Raw genomic sequence first — 24,066 nt, 5'->3', positions numbered from 1 at the left:
TATTAAAAATAAATAAAGTCAAAACGTAAAATGAACTTGATAAATTACGACGATGACCTTATTTGTCCTAATGGACTTGCTGTAGTGATGCGGCCAAGATGGCGACGCTTCCAGCGCATGCGCACCGCTGTTTCAACGCTAGTTGAAGAGCAGATATCATCTTGAGTCAATGTCTCCCTCTATTGGTCGCTTTAATAACCGCACCGCGCAACATAAATCTTTTTTTTTAATGGATTACTATGACTTAAAAAAAATATATATATTATTGTCGTACAGTTGTTGTTGTTGTTGGTCCAGTGAGGTGAACTTGGTGTCATTCATATTTGTTGGTGGTAACGTGACATTCCAACATCTTGAAACCTGGAAATAGCTGTTAGTTTTGTAAGATTAGTAACATCCTTTAATGGCTTTTGTGTTATCCAGAATGTGTGTAAAAAAAAAAAAAAAAAGCTGTGATCGTCCATGAAGCAAAAAAACCACAACAAAAAAACGCACCCAAATCTCTTCAACAGCCAAAAAATACTGGGTCGCCTCAAGTCAAATCTATACAATTCTTACAGTATTCCCCTAAATTTACACACCGTCTATACATCCACCTGCTGTACATGTACACTTGAAGAAGTGTCATCCCTCCGTTCAAAAAAGCAAAAAAAAAAGCTAGTACATTACAGAGTCACATGAGTACATTCTTCGAAGTGTATTGGAGCGAGAAACAGTTTGTATATTCACGTACACACCCAGCATGGTCTACTTGCTATTGTGCGAAAAAACATCGAACACATCTGGAAGAAGCTCGTATCCATGACGTTGCTAAGTGCGCTCATGCTATTCTACAAATGCAATAGCGAAGAGGAAGCAGGAATGGCGAGTTACTCCCCGAAAATACACAATCGTAGAAGAGCAGCGGTGAATGATGGTTGGAGTTCTTCTACCGGATACTTGTTGTTTTTTTTTAAATTGAATAACAAAGCAGCTAAACAACCAGTGTGGACGGCTACTGCACACAGTATTGAAGTAGTATCAGTGATCGATGTACACTTCAGTGGTCCACTGTACAGATGTGAGTGTTGGTCACTTCGTTTGAGACGTTCTTGAGGTTTATTAAATATGTTTTTTGACTATATAAATCATTGTATGTAGTTTATTCCGACTGATTCCATCTTGGCATGTACTTAATTATACTTTAAATCTAATCTTAATACCCGGATTGAATGCACTTGTCATGAGAGTACATGGTTGGCGGTGAAGAAGAGAGTGTAGGTAGGGTGGAATTGGTGAAAGAAGAGACACAAAAGATAGAAGAGTCGGAGTTAAAGAGGTTTTCTTAGGGAGTGACTAGAAAGCGTATGTGCAGAGGCTCGGGGGGGAATGTTGAGATCCATGCACCTGTGTCGGAGGTGAAGCTTTTAAATGGTAATTTCCACTAAAGTATTTCTAGTTTGTTTCTGGTCTGATCAAGTTATATATAAAGTAATATGAGGATGAAGGAAACACAACAGCCAACTATGTGTTTCCTTCTGCCTTTTTCATCAGGATTAGGGATTAAAATGACCGTTTTATTACAAATATAAACAATGTTTGTTTGTTTTTTTTGGCCATTGCAGTCTGATGTGTGTCAATGTGAAGTAAGCAGTTGTCTTAAAGAAAATGGGGGTAAATTTCATAAAAATATCTAGGATTCTCCACTCATGGTTCTCAGACTTCCTAGCTAAGGATCCTGAGAATTTCCAAATTTCGTACAATCAGAAATAGGGAGAAGGAGAGACATGCCAGACGAAGAATGCTCGAAGTGTAGGTAACGGTTAAAAGAAGACAAAGAGGACGGTACTTGTAGGTAGTGCTAAAGGTAGTGATGTGTCACCCTTCATCTTATTATTGTCTGTAAATGATGACGGTATCATTGACTAGTCAGACTGGTTGACTCTTCTTAATCCGGGAGTCTCCAGATAGTATTCGATTATCCAACGTTCTGTTCTCAGTACTGCAACCTACGGTCTGAGCAGTTCTGCTTGTACTTCTGGTAGCATGTTTGGAAACACAACGGATCGAAGTGTAAAATACCTCAATACTATCTCTATGTGAGTCAAGGCTCTATGCTTGGTCCATTGTGGCCTGATTTTTAGGGCTGTCGATTTCATTTTAGTACGAGACCCGACGTCGAATTATCTTCACTATCATGGCCAAAAGTTTAGGTTCAGTCCCTTTAAAATACCCTTTTCGATATTCTAGTATTCTGATATTTAAAAGCGCTATAAAGTTTGAGCACCTCATTTCATCTTGACATCCCACATGTTGAGACGAGCAATCAAGACTGAGAACCTAATATTGTTACGATGTAAAACACAATCACACTATACACAGTGAACGCACTTGATATTAATACAATACAATACGACTGATGGTCAAGGTCGTGGAGGCACCTCTTTGTGACCCTGTTTCCACTGTTACCCCTAAGAGCCTAGAGTAGATGAATGGTTGGGTGAACATATGGTTTAGCTGCTAATAAATCATTTTAAAAGTACTGTCTTAACTGGAAAATAAGTAAGAAAAACGCATTTTGTTTCACTTTAAATTTGTAAACAAATTCCTATCTGTCTACGGGCACTCCTGTTTCCTCCCACAGTCCAATAACATACAGTGTTTGATTGGGAATTCGGAGAAATTGTCCTTAGGTATTAGTGTGTTCTATGTCTTTGTGTGCCCTGCGACAGACTGGCGTCCTGTCCAGGGTGTCCCCTGCCTCTCGCCCAAAGAAATGCATAACATTACTGGATGGGCTGGATTTGGCCCCTGAACCTTTGTCCGTCAAGTGCTCTAGATCGGGAAACGGTTTAGATCCGAAACTGTAAATCAGAGGCTAAAATGAATGTATCAATGAAATATTTGGGGTTTTTATCTCAAAGTAAATGCAACATTTGTGACCTGACACTAAAGATTAATCCATAACCAGACAAACATTCCCTGATTTATTGTTTTTTTGGGTGCCTAAAGATTTAGCCAAAATTTTACTTTTAAATGAAATGCAAAGAATCAGTAAATACCGGGTAGCTATTTCGGATATATTAGTATAGATAATAAGTAGAAGCATTTCATCCCATAATCTTGAGTAAATGACAGCCCGACTTGTTATAGTTTAGATTTTGACATCACAAGCAGAAGACTTGACGTTTATAGCTAGCATGACGATAATAGAACCGGGTCTCAGTTCACACAACCGAGGTTATGAGGTAACCAATTTGTCCGAGGTACCAGAGGTATACTCCGTGCTGATTGGTTCAGTAGGAAGTAGCCGTCTATGGAAACGAGAAACGGCGTGGCTTCATTTAGGATTGTCTTCAGAAAGGTATATCTCGATGGTAAAAGCTTCGATATCGGCCGATGTCGCGGTTAAATCTCAATCTTAAGTAGCTGTTATTTTGGATCAAGCTTGCTCAGACCAGGCACTTCAGTATTTCACCCTGCGACACAGTTTCTCTCACGATATCTGGCTTGACTTTCAAAGACCAAAAAAAGAAAGAAAAGTAGAGCACCAGGCATCAAAAACCGAACAGAAAGTGATAGTAAAGAAAAAAAACTGTAGTGTTGTAAGTTTAAATTCCCTGCTCCCCGCGTTCAAGTGTCCGCCCAGAGCTCAGTTGGCCCTGAACTCCTCTTCCAGCCCCTGAAGGCTCTTCTTCTCTCTCCTGAGGGTGTCGGTCAGTGGTCGGGAGCTGCTCGGCGACTCCAGGTTTTTGGGCTCGTTGGTCATGTAGCTGCCCTTCTGCTGGTACGCGTACACGTAGATGGTGTACACGCCCACCAACAGCAGCAGCAGAGCCAGGACGACGATCACTGCGGCAGAAACCAAGAGTCAGAGAGAGATATCGTCCTAAAATACTCACGAGGCGGTGCGGTACGTCGTCTCAAATGATGGATGAAGTTGGTTTTAATGACCTCACTGTCACTTCTGCTTCCTCCTTACATCCATTCTCTGGACTTTTAGCGACTTCTCTGATTCTATTAATGGCTCTGTTGGTGCTTTTAACATCCAGAGAATCTGTTTATCTGCTCTCGATCCAACGCGTCTGTTCGCCTGAGGACAGGTTTATGGGAACAATATTTTGTTTGTGACATTAAACACTAATGGTCGAGGGAAGGCATCTGTTAGGTTGGATTCCATGTGGCTAGAAATGTATCGTACATTTTGTTCTTTAATAAATATTTATCTTAAAATGTTACTTGAAAATACAAAATAAATTAAACTTATTAACTTTTTGTCACCAGGTTTCATTACTTAGTTTATACCGATACTGACTTTTTCTTTTCCTCCTTCTTTGCTTATATTAAATAATGAATTAATCATAACATTGTTATAGTTTTCAAAATTCCAATTGTTTCTCTTGGGCTTTTTTTTTCATGTCTTCACACTCTTAATAATACCAACGATGGTTTAAATAATCTAATATACTTGGAAATCAGCTAAAACACTACTGACAATCTCTTTAGTACAGTTTTTTCCTCTTATTTAAAATCAACGTCTCCCTTAAAATCACCCCAAACTATTAAAAAATGTGCAATGCACTGCAATAATTAAAGCTCCTATAATAAGAACTATATAAAGTAATTTTGAATAGAATTTGTATTCTTGCTTTACATGGACCACAACATTATTATTTTTATTCACCCGACAGAGGTGCTGAAAGCTATTGAAAACAGGGGCCCTGAGTTCCACCATGTGGATGTTTTTATGCAGCAGACGATGTACAACTTTATCTAGCCTAATGCGATTTCTTTTTTTTTTTGTGATGGTTTTAGGACCTAAAATTGCGTTTTTAATTTTGTTATTTTGAACTTTGTATTTATTGTTACTCTTGTCCTCAACTGGCTTATCCTACTGTCCCTGAATCTCACACTGTCATTTGTTAAAACGGCAAATAATGACAATTAAACTAGCCTAGATAATTCTTCATATTCAAGCGTCATCTTTGTCACTGGCACAAGAGAAACATTTTAGCTTTCAATTCGTAAAAACGATTAGCGAGGCTGCCAAAATCTACAATCAAATCTTTCAATCCAATAATCTAGAGCTTTTTTTATGATTGACAGTTATCTGAAGATTATCTGGTGAGGATTGTAGGACAGGAGGGGTTACTTTTAAAACACCCTTATAGTTTGTTTGTTTTTCAATTTTTAAAATGGTTTTGTTCAAACCTTAAATGAGCAATAATAGTTATTTAATTGAATGTATGCAAGTAGGCGCAGTAGTACGGCAACCATTGAAATGATAACATGATTTGTCTTTTAATTATTTATTTATTCATTTATGCATTTTAACGATGCAACAAAGATGGCTTTTAAATTAAAAATATGATCATTCAATTCCCTGTTTGAGTTATTAAAAACATGTAATAAATAATATAATTTTATTTTTTATAAATGTATTTTTATACATGTTTTTATAACTATATTTGTATATAACATAACTCAAACAATTTTTTTAAATAAACAAAATACAATTATTTTATTTTATTTAGTTTGAGAAGTTGTAATTGATTTGTTTGAAAAGGTAGTAAATCTGGTTAAATAAGATCAGAAGTAAGACAATGAACTCCTACCTATTATCCAGAATAAGCCGAGGTCATCGTGGATGTAAATGTACTCTGTAATTGAAGACAAATACATAAAAAATATCAGAAAACTGTAACTGAGGTCCAGACGTTGCATCACTAGAAAGGAGGAGCAGTATTTACCGATGGTGGTGAACCAGGGGTCGGCCTCCCACGGCACGTAACCCAGCACTGGAGGAAAGGCTGCGCAGATGGACTCGGTGACGATACCTTGCGTCGTCACCGGGGGATCCGTTTCATTGGGTCTGAAAAACGACTTCAGGGGTGCGTAGACGTTGTATCTGACTCCAGATATGCAGCCGATGAAGCCCGGAGCGTTGTGTCTCTGGATCTCATAGTCGATGTCTCCAACCTCTGATGAGAAAATAGGATTCGGAAGAAATCAAAACAGAAGCTATTTTGTCGCTAAAGGGTGGAAAAAAGTCGCTCACCCATCACTCGCCCTAAGTACATGGACTTTGGTGAATCGAAGCGAGCGTCCTCCACGAGAGTGATCTTCTCCACTATGGGCTCCATGTAATCCACCTGTCACATTAGAACAAAATTGACACTTGAAAAAATAATACAAGTACTGAAACTCCATTTTTCCCAAATAAAAATCTGAAACATTTCACACATTCACTATGAAAAACCTGGGTGTTGTATTTGACATAGACATGTCTGTAGTACAACACTGTAAAAAAACTCAAATTGTTTTTGTTAAACTGAGAATCATCTCTAAATTTAGGAAAATGGTGTCACAACAGGATTTGGACCTTATGAATTATGCGTTTGTGTCTGCAGCGAGAAATCTGACCTGCTCTAGTAGAAGAACTCACATTTCTCCGATCCTTAAAACTCTTCACTGGCTGCCAGTTTCTTTCAGGATCAACTTTAAAATTCTGGTTCTTACTTTCAGATCTATTCATGGTCAGGCTCCTCCTTACATCAGTGATCTGATCCAGCCTTACACCCCAGCTCGGGCTCTGAGGTCTGTGGATCAGAATTTACTGATGGTTCCTCAACACTTCCGGACCAGTTGAGAGAAATCCTTCCAGACTGTTGCTCCTAAGCCTTGAAACAATCTTCCTCTCCCTCTGTGTTTGATGATCTACTGACTCCTTCAAGAAACATCTGAAGATATTTTTATTTGTGCAGGCTTTTCCCTGATTTTCTGGGACTCCTGTGTTTGTCTTGTATCAAAGTTTTTAAATGTTTTGTTTTTAATTGTGTATTGCTTTTGATCATTCAAGCACTTTGTGACCCTGGTCCAGAAAGGCGCTTTACAAATAATTATTACTTACTTAAATTTATTGTCCAACTCTATACTTTTGTCCCCCTCCATTCTGAACCCAGAAAGTAATTCATGGTCTGAGCCAAACCTGAGATTTTATGGTCCGGTTGTGTCTGGTTATGTTAATGTAATGAGGGAATCCATCTGCCAGGTTTCGATGAGTCAGCTGGTACTTGTGAGTTATGAGGCCCAGTTTATACCTCAGGTCCACAGAACCTGTAGAGAGGTGATAAAACACATTACTAAGTGGGGAGCGGAGGATTTACATCTCCGGTGTTTGATTAACTGCCGTGACGTCCATTTTTTCCCATCATCACACAAATGGATTGTGTTGGTCTCCTACCATCAGTCTTCAGGATGATGGCGATGTAGTCTTGGACGAACGAGCTGATGTACAGCAGGACCGCTGGGGCATGGACGGTGCTGAAGCTGAACTCTATGTCATCCGCGGTGTCGTTGTAGCCGAGGCTGAAGTTGTCATAATGAGGATCGATCCAGATGGCCCACGCGGCCTCATCCGAGACGGGCTTCTTACGGATGTTGTATCTTAGCCAAGATCCGATCTCGAAGTATCCTCCGATGTCTTCCGAGGGGACATTTGTATGTTTATTTAAAAGAGATTCAGCTTGTTCAGAGTAGATCAGGACTCACCTTTATGGCAATAGAACCCATCGAACGCAGTGTTGTTACAGTCACAGGTGTAGGAAGCGTAGCCCTCGATGCACTGCCCACTGTTACGACACGGTATGGTGGCGTTGAGACACTGTCCAGTACAATTCCTTCTGATTCCTCGCTCTTCGTCTACTTTTCCCTCCAAATCCAGCGGAACACCGTTCATCCTCAAACCTCGCAAACATCCCAGGAATGGTTTCTGGGTGAAGTTTCTTGAGCCTATCCCGGACAAGCACATTCAATAAGTCAGGGCCATCAGAGTTGTGCAATTCTTTGTTCTAAAGAAAACAACTGTCTTTTGTGTTTGATCAATATTACTATCTCCATGACAAGAAAGTCAAAATACTCTCCATTCTACCATTTTCCTCCACCTAACTTTCATTTGTTTCAATCATTCCCGTCATCACATAACATAAAATAAATAAAAAATAATTTTGGAGATAAAAATCACCAACTCATAACACTTTTTGACATTACATGATTTTTTTCTTCCTCCTCGTAATTTTCTTCTGTTGATCGGAAGACTGTGTCCGAAATTGCGCACTTCTATGAGTGCACTGGTTTATAGTTCACATTAAGATAGTGCACGTTCTTAGCCAGTGCGCACATTTTTTGACAGGGTAGTACAGTCTCAAAAACGAACTTTTCTGAGAAAACTTGAGAGCTTCTTCTTCTACTACTTTTTAACAGTGATTGCAACCAGTCATTGAAACACTATCGCCGACACTTGACACCGCTTTTCGCTAATTGAGCAAGTTATTAACTTGTGTTTCATTTAGTTCTTATTGTTGTTGTTTTGTTTTTGTGGTAAAATTAGTGTTTTCTCGAGACATTTACCGCCAGTATCTGCTCCGAAAACAGTGTCGTCAGTTACATTGTTTCCGTTTGACGTCATCTGGCGGCCATTGAGGGTGGAAAGTGTCCATCGATCTACACTCAATTTTCTGGCCAATTGAGTGCTCATTGCGCACTACATTTTCGCACACTGCTTATTGGGACGCACTCAAAATACTGTAAATGCAGAAGTGTGCAATTTGGGACACAGTTTGCTAGCTTAGTCCAACACTGGGATCTACGTCGCTCACAATATTAACTTGAACATAAACCTGTATTTAATTTATCTTCGAGGCCAGCTTTTCATGGGCCACATACAATGACTTGGTGGGCCGTGTTTTTGGCCCCTGATCCCAGTTTGAAACTTGTGAAGTAAGCCATTATAGAAACCTTTTCCATCTGTAAGAGAAGGGACTGTGGGGTATACTTGTTAGCTTAGCTTATTGATACCAGTGCTAGCTGAAGTCATTTTGAGGCAATATTTATCAACATGTAACTCTTTGTATTTTAATATATTTGGAATACTAGAATCTCAATGTTCTTTAAATGTCATTAATTCATCTATTGTCTACTATCTGATATCAAATGAGGGACATTTTATCATTTGAGGAAAAAATGGAATGTTGTGAATTACACTTTAAACATAGTGCATATTGACTGTTACTTAGTAAGAAAAATGGACGTTGGAATTAAACCCTAAAAATGGCTTGTCCTAGAGGATTTTTCCAAGTGCCATTAGACCGATTTTTGTAGAAAGAGCCATTTTGAACTTACCAACTATCAGAGGTTGCGTGAATTTCATGGTGACGAACGTCTGACCCGGGAAGCGCGTCACAGTCCATGGCTGATAGTCGACCTTGATCCGGGCGAGTTTGACGTTTATTTCGGCCTGAACAAAGTGCCACTCGTTGTCGTTGAGTGGCACAGGGGAGCGCAGGGTCACGTTGAGGATTCCGTCCCCCACCATGAATATGAAGAGAAGGTTGTGTGTGGCTGAGAGAAGAAAGTACATTTTAGGTTTGATACAAACTTAACCTTATTAAAGAAGGACTTAACTTACTATTGAGTTCTAGCCGGATAAAATTTCGAAGGTGATCATCAGAGCTTTCGAAGAAAACGCCATGATCGCGATACGTTTTGAAGTGGAAGGAGATGTCTGCGCTGGAGCCGGGGTTGAAGACAGGAAAGGTTATGAAGGTGGGCTTGACGAAGGATATGGTGTTCCAGATGTTTCCTGTGGAGCAAAGACAGTTTTTCAGTCTCCTCTTTATATTTGTACAAACTATTACTCACTGTCTCCGTGACATCGCAGGGGTCCAACTGTGATGCGAGCCTCCGAGCCAGTCCTGTTGGTGTCGCCTACCACTACCTTTTTAACAGGCAGATGGTCTCTAAAATCCAGGTATCCTTTATCGTTGTACCTTACAACAGACCAAACTGGACTTGAATATTTTGCGACCAAAAACGAGACTTGAAAATGATTTACTTGAGGCGGTCATTTCTCACCATTGTCTGTAGTCAGCGTCACAGTTGCACTGGAATTTGGGGTCCACACAAGTCTGGTTGATGGCGCACCCACATTTTTGGACCTCTCTGAATGTTCCACCCCAGTAATAGTGGCTGTGGTTGTTTCTGCCAATCCAGTAGCTATACGGCCGTCCGTCTGTACATCAACCAATCAATCAACTTTCTTCTTAAATACGCCAGGTCTGAATAGTAAGACTACCCTTACTTGGGGTGTTTAGCAATCTGGACTTGTAGCAAGAGTAGTCGATCCACTGCTCACAGTAAATGGAGGCGTTCGCAAGAGCAGTAACTTCATCCCATGTTGCATTCCAGTAGTTGACATTAACCGTGTAGGGTTTGTCAATTGAACTGCCGGTCACCTTGGTACCGTCCACGCGGTCATTCATTATCAACGTCCAAGCTTTGTACGCTGGAACAAGATATATATCACATAGTCAAGAACAATTAATGCTGGTTGTCTATGATATCTGTCCCACTTTCTTTTCTGGGTCAGTACTTACACTTCATTTTGCAATAGACCTCAAATGGCTTCAGAGGTCCACTCAGGTCAGGATCAATGGTGTAGTTTCCTGACCAGTACTTTCCACTAAGCCTGTAGGCCTCACATGATTCTTTATAAACCGCTGTTTAAAAGAGTAGATTAACATCCATTTGACCAACATCTTAACGTGTTTGAAGACATAAAACTCTACTTACACATGTGACACACTTCTCCTTTATAGCCAGTATTTTCACACAGGCAGATGAAATCATCCCAGGACTGGATGCATCGGCCTTCGTGCTCGCACGGATTTGGAGAACATCTGTAAACCGGCAATAGTTACGAAGATGAAACCTTATTGTCTTTAAGCAGAAGTAACTTATTATTTTCTTATGGGCTTAACAATAGTTTGGACATTGGAGATACCAAGTAAAGGAAGAAGATGGGGAGGATTTTACTTGGGGACAGGATTTTACTTGGGGACAAAGGTGCTCAATATATGTTTTTTTATAAAGTGGACAAGGCTAACTTGCCGTGCAAACCCTTGGTGGGAAATATCAAAAGAAGAAGCTGTCGACGACTACAATCTTTCTTCTTTAAGCAAGAACTTACATTTTCTCACCCATCTTTTATCATTTTTCGAGATTTACATTCTTAATTTTGTACACAATATTTCTGTGGTCAAGATAAGGGATTGGTAGGGATCTAGTTTTCTCTTGATTTAAAGTTATAATAGAAGTTTGACATCTGTACTTGAGTATCTTATTATAGATATTCATTGCCTTTATGCATTAAATGATCAGTACCGGGGATTTTTTACCTGTCAGTGATGCCACAAGTTCCCAGCAGCAGTTCAGCATAGCGCCCCCATTGTCTTTGCAGAATAATGTCAATATCAAGCTGCTCATTGTCTATGAAGATGTGTTGCATACAGCCGTGGAAGCGATTTAACTTTGTCTCACATTTCCGTATTGTGTTGTTGGTTTTTGGACAACCTGAATGAAGAAAGTGAATTTTTAGTTGTACCGATTAAATACTGTGAATGGTTGATGTTTAAGGCGGTTTACCTCCAAAAAAGTATCTGTCGCCAGTTCGTATTGTGAAAGGGTTGGTGATCTTCAGTGGGGATCCCTCCTCCTCGTCAATGGTGAGGGTCAGCAGATTGTCTCTGGCTGCTAAATCTACAGAATGCCAGTAGCCATCGTTCAGTCTGTAACCTAGAAAAAAATTATGAAAAAGGAAAGTATGCTTAATGCATCCCATCATTTTCCTCAACAACATTGATATGCCGACCTGCAGCGAATTGGAGTTTCTTCTTTCCTGGCTGGAAAATGGTGACGTTGATCTGACCCTCACTCAGGCCCAGCTCAAGGGCTCCCAGGTCATCAGCGAATCGAGTGAACATGAGCAGCCCAGTATAGTCCCAGGAGCGGAACTTGAACTTGACGAACATACGAGGCCTCCTGAAGAAGCCTGGGACCTGTAGGTAGTTATTTGGTCCAGCGAATGTCATGGGTTTCAGAAGGATGTCCCGACAGGCAAAGTGCATTTTTTTCTACCGTGGATAGAACAAGACATCCAGTTAATATTTATCACAGATCATTCAGCTCTACCCTGGTAACGTTGGCTCTATACCTTCCTTGGAATACGGATTTCCTCGTCTTCTCGCTTAGCTTTGTCGATGATGTTAACCCCATTGAAGAAGACGTTCTCCAAGCAACCTCGGAAGTTCGGTGTAGTAGGAAGATGAGGCAGGTTTTCCTCAATAACCCCTCCAACATGCAGCTGAGAAAGAACGTACAACTGTTATACTTGTGCACAGATAATAGCATTTTAGCTAACTCTTACCTGATTATCAAGATCCAAGTGGGTGAATTCCCCATTGCAAATTCCTGTGACGGAGTGACTGTCCACCGTAAGGTTGACCTGTCGGCTGTAGCGCTTGATGGTCACGTAGTGCCAGTGTAAGTTATCTAGAAGGCTTCCGGCTGTAAGTGTAGTGCGACCATTAACTTTGTGGACGATACTGCTTCCTTTGGACCAAAGAGGGACAAAAAGACAATGAATGACTTAAAGTGAAATAGAAACTTTTTAAGCAGATTTCCTAGTTGCTAGATCCTAAACCTCCTCGCACTATAACATTTTGGTAAGCAATATTGGAAAATGGTTTTGGCTAAATTTTGTTTTCTAAAAAAAGGCTCTTCAACAGCAGACCACCCAAACTTCAAAAAACGACAATTGCTTTTATATTAAAGTTTGAAAACCTCTTTGAATAACTATGGTCTTGCAGTTACTGAATGCCGAGGTAAATCCATTAATGGCCTTTGGCATATTTGGCCATCAACATATTCCAAGATCAATAAAAACCAAGCGTGGGTCACACAGCAAGAAATATTGTTAAATAACATGGATTTTCAAGACCTAACCAAAACTAAAAATCTTTAGAATAAGGCTTTACACATTGAGAAAGAGCCTAGCGGAGAAATTGAAGACCTTGAAACCGAAATTTTCCGATGGCAACCTTTCTACAAGTGGGACTCTGATCATTGATTCGTTTGATATATGTTCTATGGTATTGTATTGTATCTATGTTTTCTCAGGCTAGTAGCTAACAACCAATTGTGTTGTGACTGGTGGGCGCCGAGAGTGAAGATGGCGGGACATTGGGTCGTGGTGACGTCATACCGAGGCTGATGTGCAGGTAAAGGCGTCCTTTCTTCAGCTCTAAGGTGAAGACATCTCCCTGTATTCCCTCACTGTGTAGCAGCAGACCATCCTGCTCAAGAGTCTTGAAATTAATAGCGATGTGGTCTGTAAGGGTCCGAGATCTCTGTATAGGGTACTTATAGACCACTGAGTCATCCCCGTTATACTGCAGCACATGTGAATCTGTAGATTGAAGAGTGAAAATGAGTCACAGAAAGTTCCTCGTTTTTAGAGTGTAGTTTTTACCGTAAGAGCAGCCAAACAACTCCAGCCTCACGCCTATTTTCCCTCCGTTCTCTGTGTTCCAGGCCAGAGGCAGCAGGCGGATGTGTTTAGCAGTGAAGGCGTAATGGAAGACATTCCTCTTCACTTGATAATAATTCCAGTTCCCAGGCATCGTCTGTAAGCAGTGGAGTCCAATAAGAGAGTTATTAAGCCACCGCAATGATGTGGGAGTCGCGCTAAGTGGCCTCAGATAAACTGATGCAGAGATTAGCTCTGTCAGAATGCCGGAGGTCTGTATGCGGCAATAATGCTTCTAATAGATCACATATTGACACAAGACAAGTGAATTCTGGCCTGGCGACGAGGAAAAAAAAAAATGTCACCCACCGAGTTGCCTCCCTTCATGATGTACGGCGTCCAGGAGTCCGGTCTGTCTCCGTACAGAAGCGTGTACTTGGTGACCCAGTCATATGAGTTGAAGGTGCCCTGTGTGGCGATGGCAAGCAGTCGGTACTTTCTTCCCAAATCCACTTGCAACCATGGCTGTCTGTCCCTAAGGGAGGGGGACCAGCCACTGCTGCCTAAGGTAGGGGATAACATTCAGTGAAGAGGTTTTAGTCAAAGTCACTTTTTTACTTTAAACATCGCAACAAACTTGTCCCAATCAACTTCTATTGTTGATATACCTCTCCTAAACAATATGTTCTGAGCAATCAAAAAAGCATCAAATTTAATAAATATATTTAGGATGATGTACCCACCATTCTTTTCTTCTGTATTTTACTAAATAGATAACATTGATTGTTAAAAGTTTCTTATTTAATTTCAGCCCCAATTTTCAAGTTCAGAGTACCGTCAAAAGTAATTTAAGGTTTAAAACATATTTGGGTTTACTACACATAATTGGGATAAAACTGTAAATATATTTTTAAGTTTCTTTTATAGTATAAATTGATTCTTAATAATTTAGAATATCAATAGAGGTAAAAGGAACATTTGTCTTGGCCTAGTTGCTGGTTTATGTTACCATAATTTGAGTTAATGTTTTATGAAACGCCTGATGAGGTTTCACGATACAATGTCATCATTTTCAAAATTGAGTAAATAGTGATCTCAGTTAAAAGAATATGTGAGGTTTAGATCCAGAGATGTTTACAGTATCATGAAACCTCTTCAGTAGTGATGGGCTGGTGAAGCTTCAAGTAGAATTGTCCTCCTTATCAGAGCCCACTAGATGGCACTTTTTGTTGTGTTATCATAAACATCTGTTTGGTGAAACACCTCAATTTTTTTCAGGAAAAAGCACAATCTGCTCAAAAAAGGACTGTCCACTGAAGCTTCATCTGCCCATCACTAATCATAAACTTCCATCCATTATTAGTAAGCCTTAATATTTAGACAATTACAACTTAAATAGTCTAAATAATCACTTCTAAAGCAGGAATGATTTCTTTGTCTTGATTTGGTGTTTTGAATTTTCAATTGAATATCCTTATTTCACAAACTCCTAAATACAATAAAGTATCCCATCTTGATTTATGTTATACATTGGCCAACAGTGTGACCAACAGATCAACGATAGCTTTTTGGATTTCAAAGATTTGTTGTGTAAGTGTAGACATAGACATACCATATAGTTTGGCAAAATTTGCAGAGTAAAGAAAATTATATCTGGAGGAGGCCAGGAAGGAAGAGGCGTAGAGGTTGGAGACCAGCGGGTCGACACAATCTCCTACGGAGGCGAAGAGAAAACAGTTCAAAGTTAACACAGGTGGTTTGTTACGACACACACACACCTAACAACCCATTCATTCATCTACCCAAATATAGTGATCTTTAACCCCTTTAAATATCACTTTTTCCCTCAGACAACCAGTCAAAAATGCAGTTTCTATTTAGAAGAAAAAGGACAAATGGAGTATTTGGTGAGTCATAATGTTTGGGATGATTATTCCAACCATCTGTAAGAAAACGATGACTGATGAACAGATGTTGCTTCAGCATCCCATCAATATCAAATTATGAACCAGGTTTATATGACACTTGAACTGAGCGTATAAAAAACTGGCTCTGTGCTGCACGATGTCTTCATTGATATAACCATATTTCATCCGTTCTGAGTCATTACCTACAGAAAAGTGGTTGTAAAGCCCCAGATTTGCTCTGACACGACTGTAACAAGGTAACACCGTCATAATTACTGTCTGTTCCGCTTGTTTCCTGGTGATGGAGCTTTGGAAGAGGCAGCTGGAGGAACTTTTTCTTTTTTTTAGTTTCATACAAAAGTAAATTAGAAGAGAAATGTTCAGCCTAAAAGCATGTCAACAAACGTTTCTCACTCTGTGAAATCTATTTAAAGATATCAAAACTGTAAATTGACGTGTTGTGAATTAGATAAAGCATCATTCACTCTCAAACTAGATAGAAATAATACACTTTTCAGACAGTTTTCTCCGTGTAAAAAAATAATTACCATCAGACAATGTAGTTTTTTTACTATATGGTAATATTTTTCAATTTTTAATTATTTAAGTCTATTCTATTGACAATAAAGAATGAGTTATGGTAAGCTTGCTTTTTTAAATACCACCCTGTAAAGTTCGCATGTTATGGCAATTACGAAGACATTGTTTCTTTAAGGGCAAGTAATGTGAAAACTCAACTCTCACATGTTTCAAATGTTGAAGTCTTCCTCTCCAAGATGCAGTAAGTCCCTCATCACGATGATGTCTTGAACTTATTACTTTATAAAGTTGTCCCCCGTCTAAAATCTCGGCAAACGAGAGGTTACAAGAGCGGAGTCCATTAGGACGTAATTATGGGCTTCACTCCTCTTCCAGCCAGCTATAATAACACCCTGCTTTGTTTATACAACAAGTCCCTTGGAGGTGGACATTTCCAGGATCTATGACGCGCGTTGACAAACCTTGATACTTGACCAATCACAGCCGAGTGGGCGTGGTTATGGTTAACAAGATTGAATCTCCTTAAAAACAAAGTGTTTCCAGTGGGCGGGACTTAAGATCATTTTTCAATGAAAGAGAGTAATAGATAACCATTTATTTATAAATATTTTTTCTACTTCCTGTCCATTAAAGTATTTTGAATTAATAAATAAATGAATCCATTTTTTGTATTAATTTTTCTTTCAAAATAAACTAGGTTAAATAAGATGATATACAACAAAATGTATAATATCCTGTTTGGCATGAGGGCTCTTAAAACAGTCATTGTAAACAGTGGCCCCTTAGAGAATTTCATCACCCACCACAGCCATACCATAATAAATAGAAAAGTTTTTAGGTTTTTTTTATAATATGAACTTGAACATTATATTGAAATGAGCTTAACTTCTAATTAACTTCTCATCGGCCACATAAATCGAATCGGTGGGCCCTTATTGCACCATCGGCCATGGGTTTGAAATAAGTACCGTGAGGAAAAATAGATTTGGATTAACAAGATAAGAAGCTTAATTTTGTCTCAAAAGCCGTGCATTACAGGTCGGTAAATATTGATTTATGTGCTTGAAAAAGAATGGAATGGAAAAGTACTAATGGGTACTTTCAGGTCATATATTTGCGGAGGGTTTTAGCAAGTATATAAAGTAAAGAAGGCTATAAATGTTGTTGAGATAACTGAGTCTCAGAGGGAATATTGTGGATGAAAATAGGCGTGTCCTCATTTATCTTGGGGCTCTGGCCTCTCTGCTTAAATCAATCATGTCCATTTTAATCGCTCTGGCGCTTATAATTCCCATATCTGCTCCGAGATGGCTTCCTGGACTCTGACCAACCACTTAGTCCGGGGAACATTTCTTGTTCGGAGAAAATAACGTGTGTATGAAGTTGGTCAAAAACATGTTAAATGTAGAGGATTAATCCTGATAATGACTTTAGAGAAGAGGCCTCTGCGGAATTGAGCTGCTCCAGGTAACACGAGCAGAGATACAAACTATTCTTGCCGTGTGCTGTGGATGTAATGTGCTCAGCAAAGAGAAGAGTCACCTTGACTTTCTGCTCCAGCTCACACAAGGTTTCTAACAAACGCCCTCCGCAGATGCAGCTCAATGAGCCACGGTTTTAGTCCTTAAGCGTTTGTGCTGCAGTAACAACTCAGCCTCTTATTTTCAACCCACAGTTGCTGTCACTGTGTAAACAGTTACCTTTTTAACTGTAACAGGAGGTACGAGTCTGATGATATTTATCTTTGTTTTTGTTTTCTTTTATGAATCATTCACCAAGCAAAACCTTGAGATCAGTTTGACGCTCATTGGACATCCCTTATATACCTATAATTGTTCTAAAAATCCTTCCCTTATCTTAGCTTAATCACTGTATTAATAGTAAGTAAGTAAATAAGTCATTTTTATTTATAAAACGCTTTCCCAGACCAGGGTCACAAAGCGCTTAAACATTCAAAACAATATTCAATATCAAGTATATACTTTAAAGATCAAGATAAAACTGATAACACAACAGGAATTCCACAAAATCAATAGTCACCATATCAACATGTACATTTATATACTTTGATTTTAAGACACAACATAATATCACACACATCGGAACTAGAGTCGTAACATAGTTAAAGTTTACCAAATATTAGAGGCAGTACTTTTTTTTATGTATTATTTGAGGTTAAATCTATAGTCATTTCTTCTGTTTCTTCTTTTAAAGCATCAAAATATAAAATCCACATGATTTCCAATAAATTCCCACATTCTTTCTAAGGCACTCTTATTGGTGTTGATATCAATAACCACATATTCTTATTTAATCACACTACAATCATCATAGGTCACTATATCAACATCATACCTTTTCTTCCATCTCATGGGCCATTGTTTGGGTGGGCCTTTTTTTGCCCCTGGGGCTCAAGTTTGACATGAGTGCACTGGAGTAACTAAATCCAAAATCCAACAAATGTCTTTCCATCAACCTTCAAAACATGATAACTTTCTCAAATGCAGATGTTTTCTGATGCTTGTCGACATCATTGTTACGATTCTCGAGGTAACCCTGAGAACATCATCGCACTTTCCTAACACACTTTTCACTTATGGTGTCGAGAAGACGGGAACAGAACTTTCTTTTCGTCATAAAATAAAAAGGCACTCGACAGAATGAAAGCATCTGAAGTGTTGTAAACATTCACGCTGTAAATGCCAAGAGAGAATTGATTTCTCCAGACGTGCCAACAACTAAAAGCAGGTGCAATGTTCTGTCTCACTTTTAGCAGAGTGTGTTCCAATATAATACATATTTTTTAATTATTATAAATGGCAATTTCATTACCTGTATCTTAAAATATAAGAAGAAGGAAAATACACCATTTTTGCAAAAAGAAAATGTGTTATTATGCAAAACTAATATAGAAATGACCTACAGTTATTATTTAATTTAAGATTACTTTCATTTTAGTTATATATATATGTCTCAATATACATCAGATGAATCATGCAAATATACTTATATGTTTCTAGAAAGGTTTGTCCTTTTTCCTTCTCAATCATTTTGACAACCAAAGAAACACTAAATAAAATAAATATAAGTCAAAACCAAAACATACATTTACATTATCATATAGAATTGTGTTTTAGTTGTGAGACACATTTCCACAAAATCCTTTTACATTTTTCTATGATGTAATTTGCATAGATACAATTTTCCTGGTTGTGTATTAGAGATTTCTTGTTTTGATGTTCCAAAGATGGAGGTGAATTCAAAATCAACCGCTTTTTCTTTAGTTTTTTTGGTGTTGTAACAATAGCACACATATCCAAATCCCCTCATAAATCATCTTCCCTTTTCTAGGGCTAAAATATGTTGAATTTATCTTGGAAAAATTGCTGAAAAAAGGCAACCAGCGCCAGGAAATCTTTCCTGAATCAGCATGTGCAACACATTTTGACCAAATAGTGGCTCGAAAACACATTGCAGCTGCTACTATCAAGGATTTTCTGACTAACAATTTTCTGCACTGCCGCCTCTATCCTCTGAAAGTGCTTCGTCACATTGCAGTAGTTGAAGTATACCTGAGCAGCTACTTCTTCTTCTCCTCCTCCCTCCTCCCTGCACCACAACCTCTCTCTCTGTTCGTCAGTGTGTCTCTGAGGGGTTGAGCGTGACCGAGGCGGAGCTCCGGCATCCTTTCTCGCTGAGTCATCAGTCGGCTGCGACTGTGATGGCATGTATAATGGACGGAGTGAAGTCTGGGCTGCCGTGGTGACCCGATGGTGCAACAGAAAAGATCCAAAAGCTCTCCCCATAGATCCTCCATCCAAATAAATAATTCAAAAACATGCATGGATCACAGTAGGGGGGTGCGTCTGAGTCGAGCGTTGCACCAAAAACTCTTCCCTGAATCCACAGATAAGTCCCTACCACCACACCCATGTCGGGGGTCAGGGTGCGATGGGATGTGAGGTCCCACTTTAATCTGGCTCAACGCATGCAAGTGCTTTGCGTTTAATAAAGCAGAGACAATGCTAAGCCCAACCCCCCCAACGGACGAAGAGATTTATCAATGATGTTTCTTCTCTGTGCAGCAACAAACAACAATAATACACTTGATCTATAGTGTTGCATCTCAGTAAATCACAACAGCAGCTGCGAGAGGTGACCCCAAAACTGTGGAGGAACTTTGTGTTCTCTCGCTGCCTCTTTGAGATGCGGGTTGAATGCGAAAACACTTTTGGCAAGCGTGTGAATCTTTTATAGAAATTCTGAAGTTGATAATCAAGCATGAAGTTAGTAACTCGCTAAACTATTTGTGACCATCTCTTGAGTTGAGGATCATCTTTTATTTTATTCAACTGTTTCTGTCAGGACATGGATTTGAAAACATCTCTTACTGAGTCAAAATCTTGTTCCAGTCATATTTGCTTAAAAGATAAACCTGTTAACTCGTGAAAATGAGTTACGCAGATACTCCATCTTGTTGTAGAGAAACCAGTCAAAATATATATATATATATTGTATTCTAGTGAAATTCTTGCATATTCAATTGTTATTGTAAATATAAATGTTCACTTTTTTTGCTAAGGATTTTAAAGAATTTAATAACCAAATAATGCTATTGATATGTTAATCGATGTTGTTGTCCAGAATGGCTTCTTAAAATGACAACAGTTTCATACAAAAATCTTACTACAATAACCACACAAGTATTTATCATCATCAAAGCACCATGATGTTCAATAGACGTGTTCTCTAAAGTATTTAATATAATGCAAGACAAACACACATGTAGAATTGCATTCATCTTTAGCTAGCTAGCTCCTGTTAATCTTAAATGATATAGCTTTTTGTTATCTTTAGCTAGCGAGCTCCTGTTTAGTTTAAACTATATAGCTCCTGTTCATCTTAAGCTAGCTAGCTATCTTAAACTATATAGGTCCTGTTTATCTTTAGCTGGCTAACTCCTGTTAATCTTAAACTATATAGTTCCCGTTTATCTTTAGCTAGCTAGCTCCTGTTTATCTTAAACTATATAGGTCCGGTTTATCTTTAGCTAGCTAGCTCCTGTTAATCTTAAACTGTATAGCTCCCTTTCATCTTACGCTGGCTAGCTATCTTAAACTATATAGGTCCCGTTTCTCTTTAGCTGGATAGCTCCTGTTAAGCTTAAGTAAGTAAGTAAGTAATTTTTATTTGTATAGCGCTTTTAAGACAGCTAGTTAGGGTTCATTTTTAGCTAGATAGCTCCTGTTACTCTTAAACTATATAGGTCCTGTTTATCTTTAGCTGGCTAACTCCTGTTAATCTTAAACTATATAGCTCCCGTTCATCTTAAACTGGCTAGCTATCTTAAACTATATAGGTCCTGTTTCTCTTTAGCTAGATAGCTCAGCTAGGGTTCATCTTTAGCGAGCTAGCTCCTGTTAATCTTGAACTATATAGCTCCCGTTCATTTTAAGATAGCTAGCTCCTGTTAATCTTAAACTATATAGGTCCCGTTCATCTTTAGCTAGCTAGCTCCTGTTACTCTTAAACTATATAGGTCCTGTTTATCTTTAGCAAGCTAGCTCCCGTTTATCTTAAACTATATAGTTTCTGTTCATCTTTACCTAGCCCCCGTTAAGTTTAAGACAGCTAGCTCGGGTCCATCTTTAGCTTGATAGCTTTGTCCGCCTGTTCACCCTAGCTAGCTAGCTCCTTCTGCTAAACCTGAAACAACCTTCATAAAGAACCTACTTTCTAGAAAATGTATTTGTACTTTTTTGTCGGTGAATGTTCCTTTGCCTTCTGTCTTAGCTCCTTTTTTTGTATTGTCAATATCCTGGCAGTTTAATGGAAAAATATGATTGGTTATTTATTACTTACAACATTTTGCCCAAGAGCCAAAATATATTGACGTGAATTTATCAATGAAATATAACAATTCTATTCAAAATATTTTAGCTTCTTATCTTAAGTGTCCTACACTATATGATTCGAGGAAACAAATGTCATTATCATCATCTGAACCTGCCCATGAGTGAAGGAAAAACTACATTTTAAATTATTATTTATACCCTTGCAGTAAAGCTTATTAACATATTAAGGGACAAACTAGATGTGCATAAAACTGTTTGCATTACAACGGTGTGAGATTTACTGCAGATCCCTTTAACATCTCAAAATCTCTCAGATGGATAAATTATCTTACCATTTTGATGTTTTATCATCATAATTTCTTCATAAATGTACATAAAGTAGGATTTTATTTTGGGATATTTATTTTTGTTTTATTTGGGGGGAGTGGGGTGGTCATTAAATATGCACTGCATGGATTTTAATCTGAATGTTTCTGATCTATTTTCGTGCTACATCAAATTCCATCTCTCAATGGCTGCACATCAAAAGGTCATATTGACATTGACTGTAGCGCGCACCCTCCCTCCTAAAACATGCAGCTCCACCCCTGAGCCAGCACAAGCTTTCATCACATCCAACTTTTCCATGTGGCTCAGAGATGGACCGGTGCATCACGGGAACACAGCCTCGTGCCCAAAAAAAAAAAAAAAAAAAAAAAGTACTGCAGTGGGCTGGTCCCGGTTCGGTCCGGTGATCCTCCCTCTTTCACCCCATGCACTGAACATGTGTAGCCGATCCGACACCTTCACGCCTGGTTCTGGACTGTCGGAGCTTTAACTCCGGCGTGGACCGGGAACGATGCGGGAACTTAGAGGAGATGGAAAAAAAGCACTGCAATGCAGACACAGTCTGCGGGACCGGCGCAGTTTCTATCCGCACACAAGGGGGACCCCCCTAAATAAACCCCGCATTGTTACATCTATATCACGCAATTAAACAGAAAACAGCTTGTTTTTATCATCTCAGAATTATAACCTTATAGATCCTACAACTTTTTCCACATGTTAAGAAAAGATCCAGCGTGGATAAAACGGATAAAAACATTTGAATTATGACAACATTAACATTAAAACGAGTGAATATTTTCCCACTTACGTGACCAGCATTGTTGGAAACCCAAAAAAAAGAGGCATATGCTGAGTGTTACACGAGTCATCCTTCACTCATAAGAACACGCTTCTCCGCATTAATAAGATGGTGGATGGTCCTGCAGCATCCTCTCAAATTCCCCCCCTCCAGCCCAACTTTTAACTCCCGCAGTTCCAACTCCTCTTCCCGGGATGTCGGGCAGCTTCTGCCGGAGCGGGGACGCGCATTGGATGCTGGTCCTGATGCTGCGCCGCGGCGAGAGCGCGCACTTAAGTATCCGTAATTCTTTTTTTCTTTTTTTTTCTCTGAATTACACCCGTCTTGTGTTATTCCGGGTTTTTTTTCTGTGAGTTTAATTTAGTTGAAGATCGTCCGGAGAGAAAACTTTTCATCTAAATCAATGATCAAATCCATCTTCTGCACTTCTTTTAAAGTCCGATAAAAAAAAGCCGGATTCCAAAGTCAAGCATTCATATCCAGGTACATTCAGTCCCAGACAGGTTGATGAAGCCAGCTGTAAAATCTGTTTCATCCACACTGTCACAGAGTGGGTGGGGGTGGAGTGAGATTTAGGCTGAAGGGGATTTGTTGCCTCGTGTCGCACACTGACCACAGAATATAAAAAAAAAAAAAGCCTTGGGATTAAGAAGTGGGTTTATGGGACGTCAGTGTGTTCATAGTAATGATGAGAGATTGAATGACGTGGGGGGGGGGGGATAGAGGAGTGGGATTTACTTTGTTTTCAATCAAATCAGTTTTTTTTAAGCCCCTCCATCATTGGTCTTCCTCCACGGAATGTTATTTTAATGGAGATGGTTATCAGCAAAACAGCATCAGCGCAGAGATGATGGTGTACATAACAGTTAAACAATCTCACAGCTTCATTGATTTTTCCGTGAAAAAAAAGTGCAGGAAAACCATCCTGACCTTGATCAGGCTTACAGAAGGTTTTAACGGTCATAATGTTATTGTTAGTTACTGTTCTCAACACGTTACCAAGAACTAATAAACAACTATTTTTCCCCTTAACTCATGAAAAAATAACTTAAAGGACATTCTTTCCAAGTGATGCACCGTCTTTCATTTGACTTCTGACTACACACTCTGATACACAACTTTGAAATAAAATATGATACCCATAAAAAAAATAATGAGTAGGTAAGAAATGTATCCATGCTAATAAAGTTGGATCATCTTGTTCTAAAAAGCGAAGCCAATGCAGAAGCACAAAAAGCTGCACTTGAGGCTGGTTGTAAAAAAAGTTTTATTTTGAAAAGTAACTTCCCTCTCGTG

General features: G+C 39.0%; 1 protein-coding gene across 1 annotated transcript; it reads right to left on the bottom strand.

Moving 5' to 3' along the window:
• Positions 1 to 9: 9 nt before the first annotated feature.
• On the bottom strand, positions 10 to 23,061 carry cntnap1 (contactin associated protein 1). Its single transcript, XM_087810061.1, has 24 exons — positions 22,780 to 23,061; positions 14,955 to 15,056; positions 13,712 to 13,905; positions 13,346 to 13,499; positions 13,079 to 13,282; positions 12,242 to 12,426; positions 12,029 to 12,178; positions 11,687 to 11,948; positions 11,461 to 11,610; positions 11,214 to 11,388; positions 10,609 to 10,715; positions 10,413 to 10,535; positions 10,118 to 10,321; positions 9,892 to 10,048; positions 9,679 to 9,806; positions 9,446 to 9,619; positions 9,160 to 9,378; positions 7,531 to 7,770; positions 7,223 to 7,462; positions 6,968 to 7,095; positions 6,038 to 6,131; positions 5,730 to 5,960; positions 5,595 to 5,639; positions 10 to 3,831 (listed from the first exon to the last, which is right to left on the bottom strand). The coding sequence occupies exons 1-24, from the start codon at positions 22,838 to 22,840 to the stop codon at positions 3,632 to 3,634; spliced, it is 3,927 nt and encodes a 1,308-aa protein (XP_087666187.1). The 5' UTR covers positions 22,841 to 23,061; the 3' UTR covers positions 10 to 3,631.
• Positions 23,062 to 24,066: the final 1,005 nt, after the last annotated feature.

This window comes from Callionymus lyra, chromosome 15 (genome assembly GCF_982586985.1).
Source record: "Callionymus lyra chromosome 15, fCalLyr1.hap1.1, whole genome shotgun sequence".
NCBI lineage: Eukaryota > Metazoa > Chordata > Actinopteri > Syngnathiformes > Callionymidae > Callionymus > Callionymus lyra.
The sequence above is the reverse complement of the archived record's forward strand: the minus strand, read 5'-3'. Positions and strand labels throughout refer to the sequence as shown.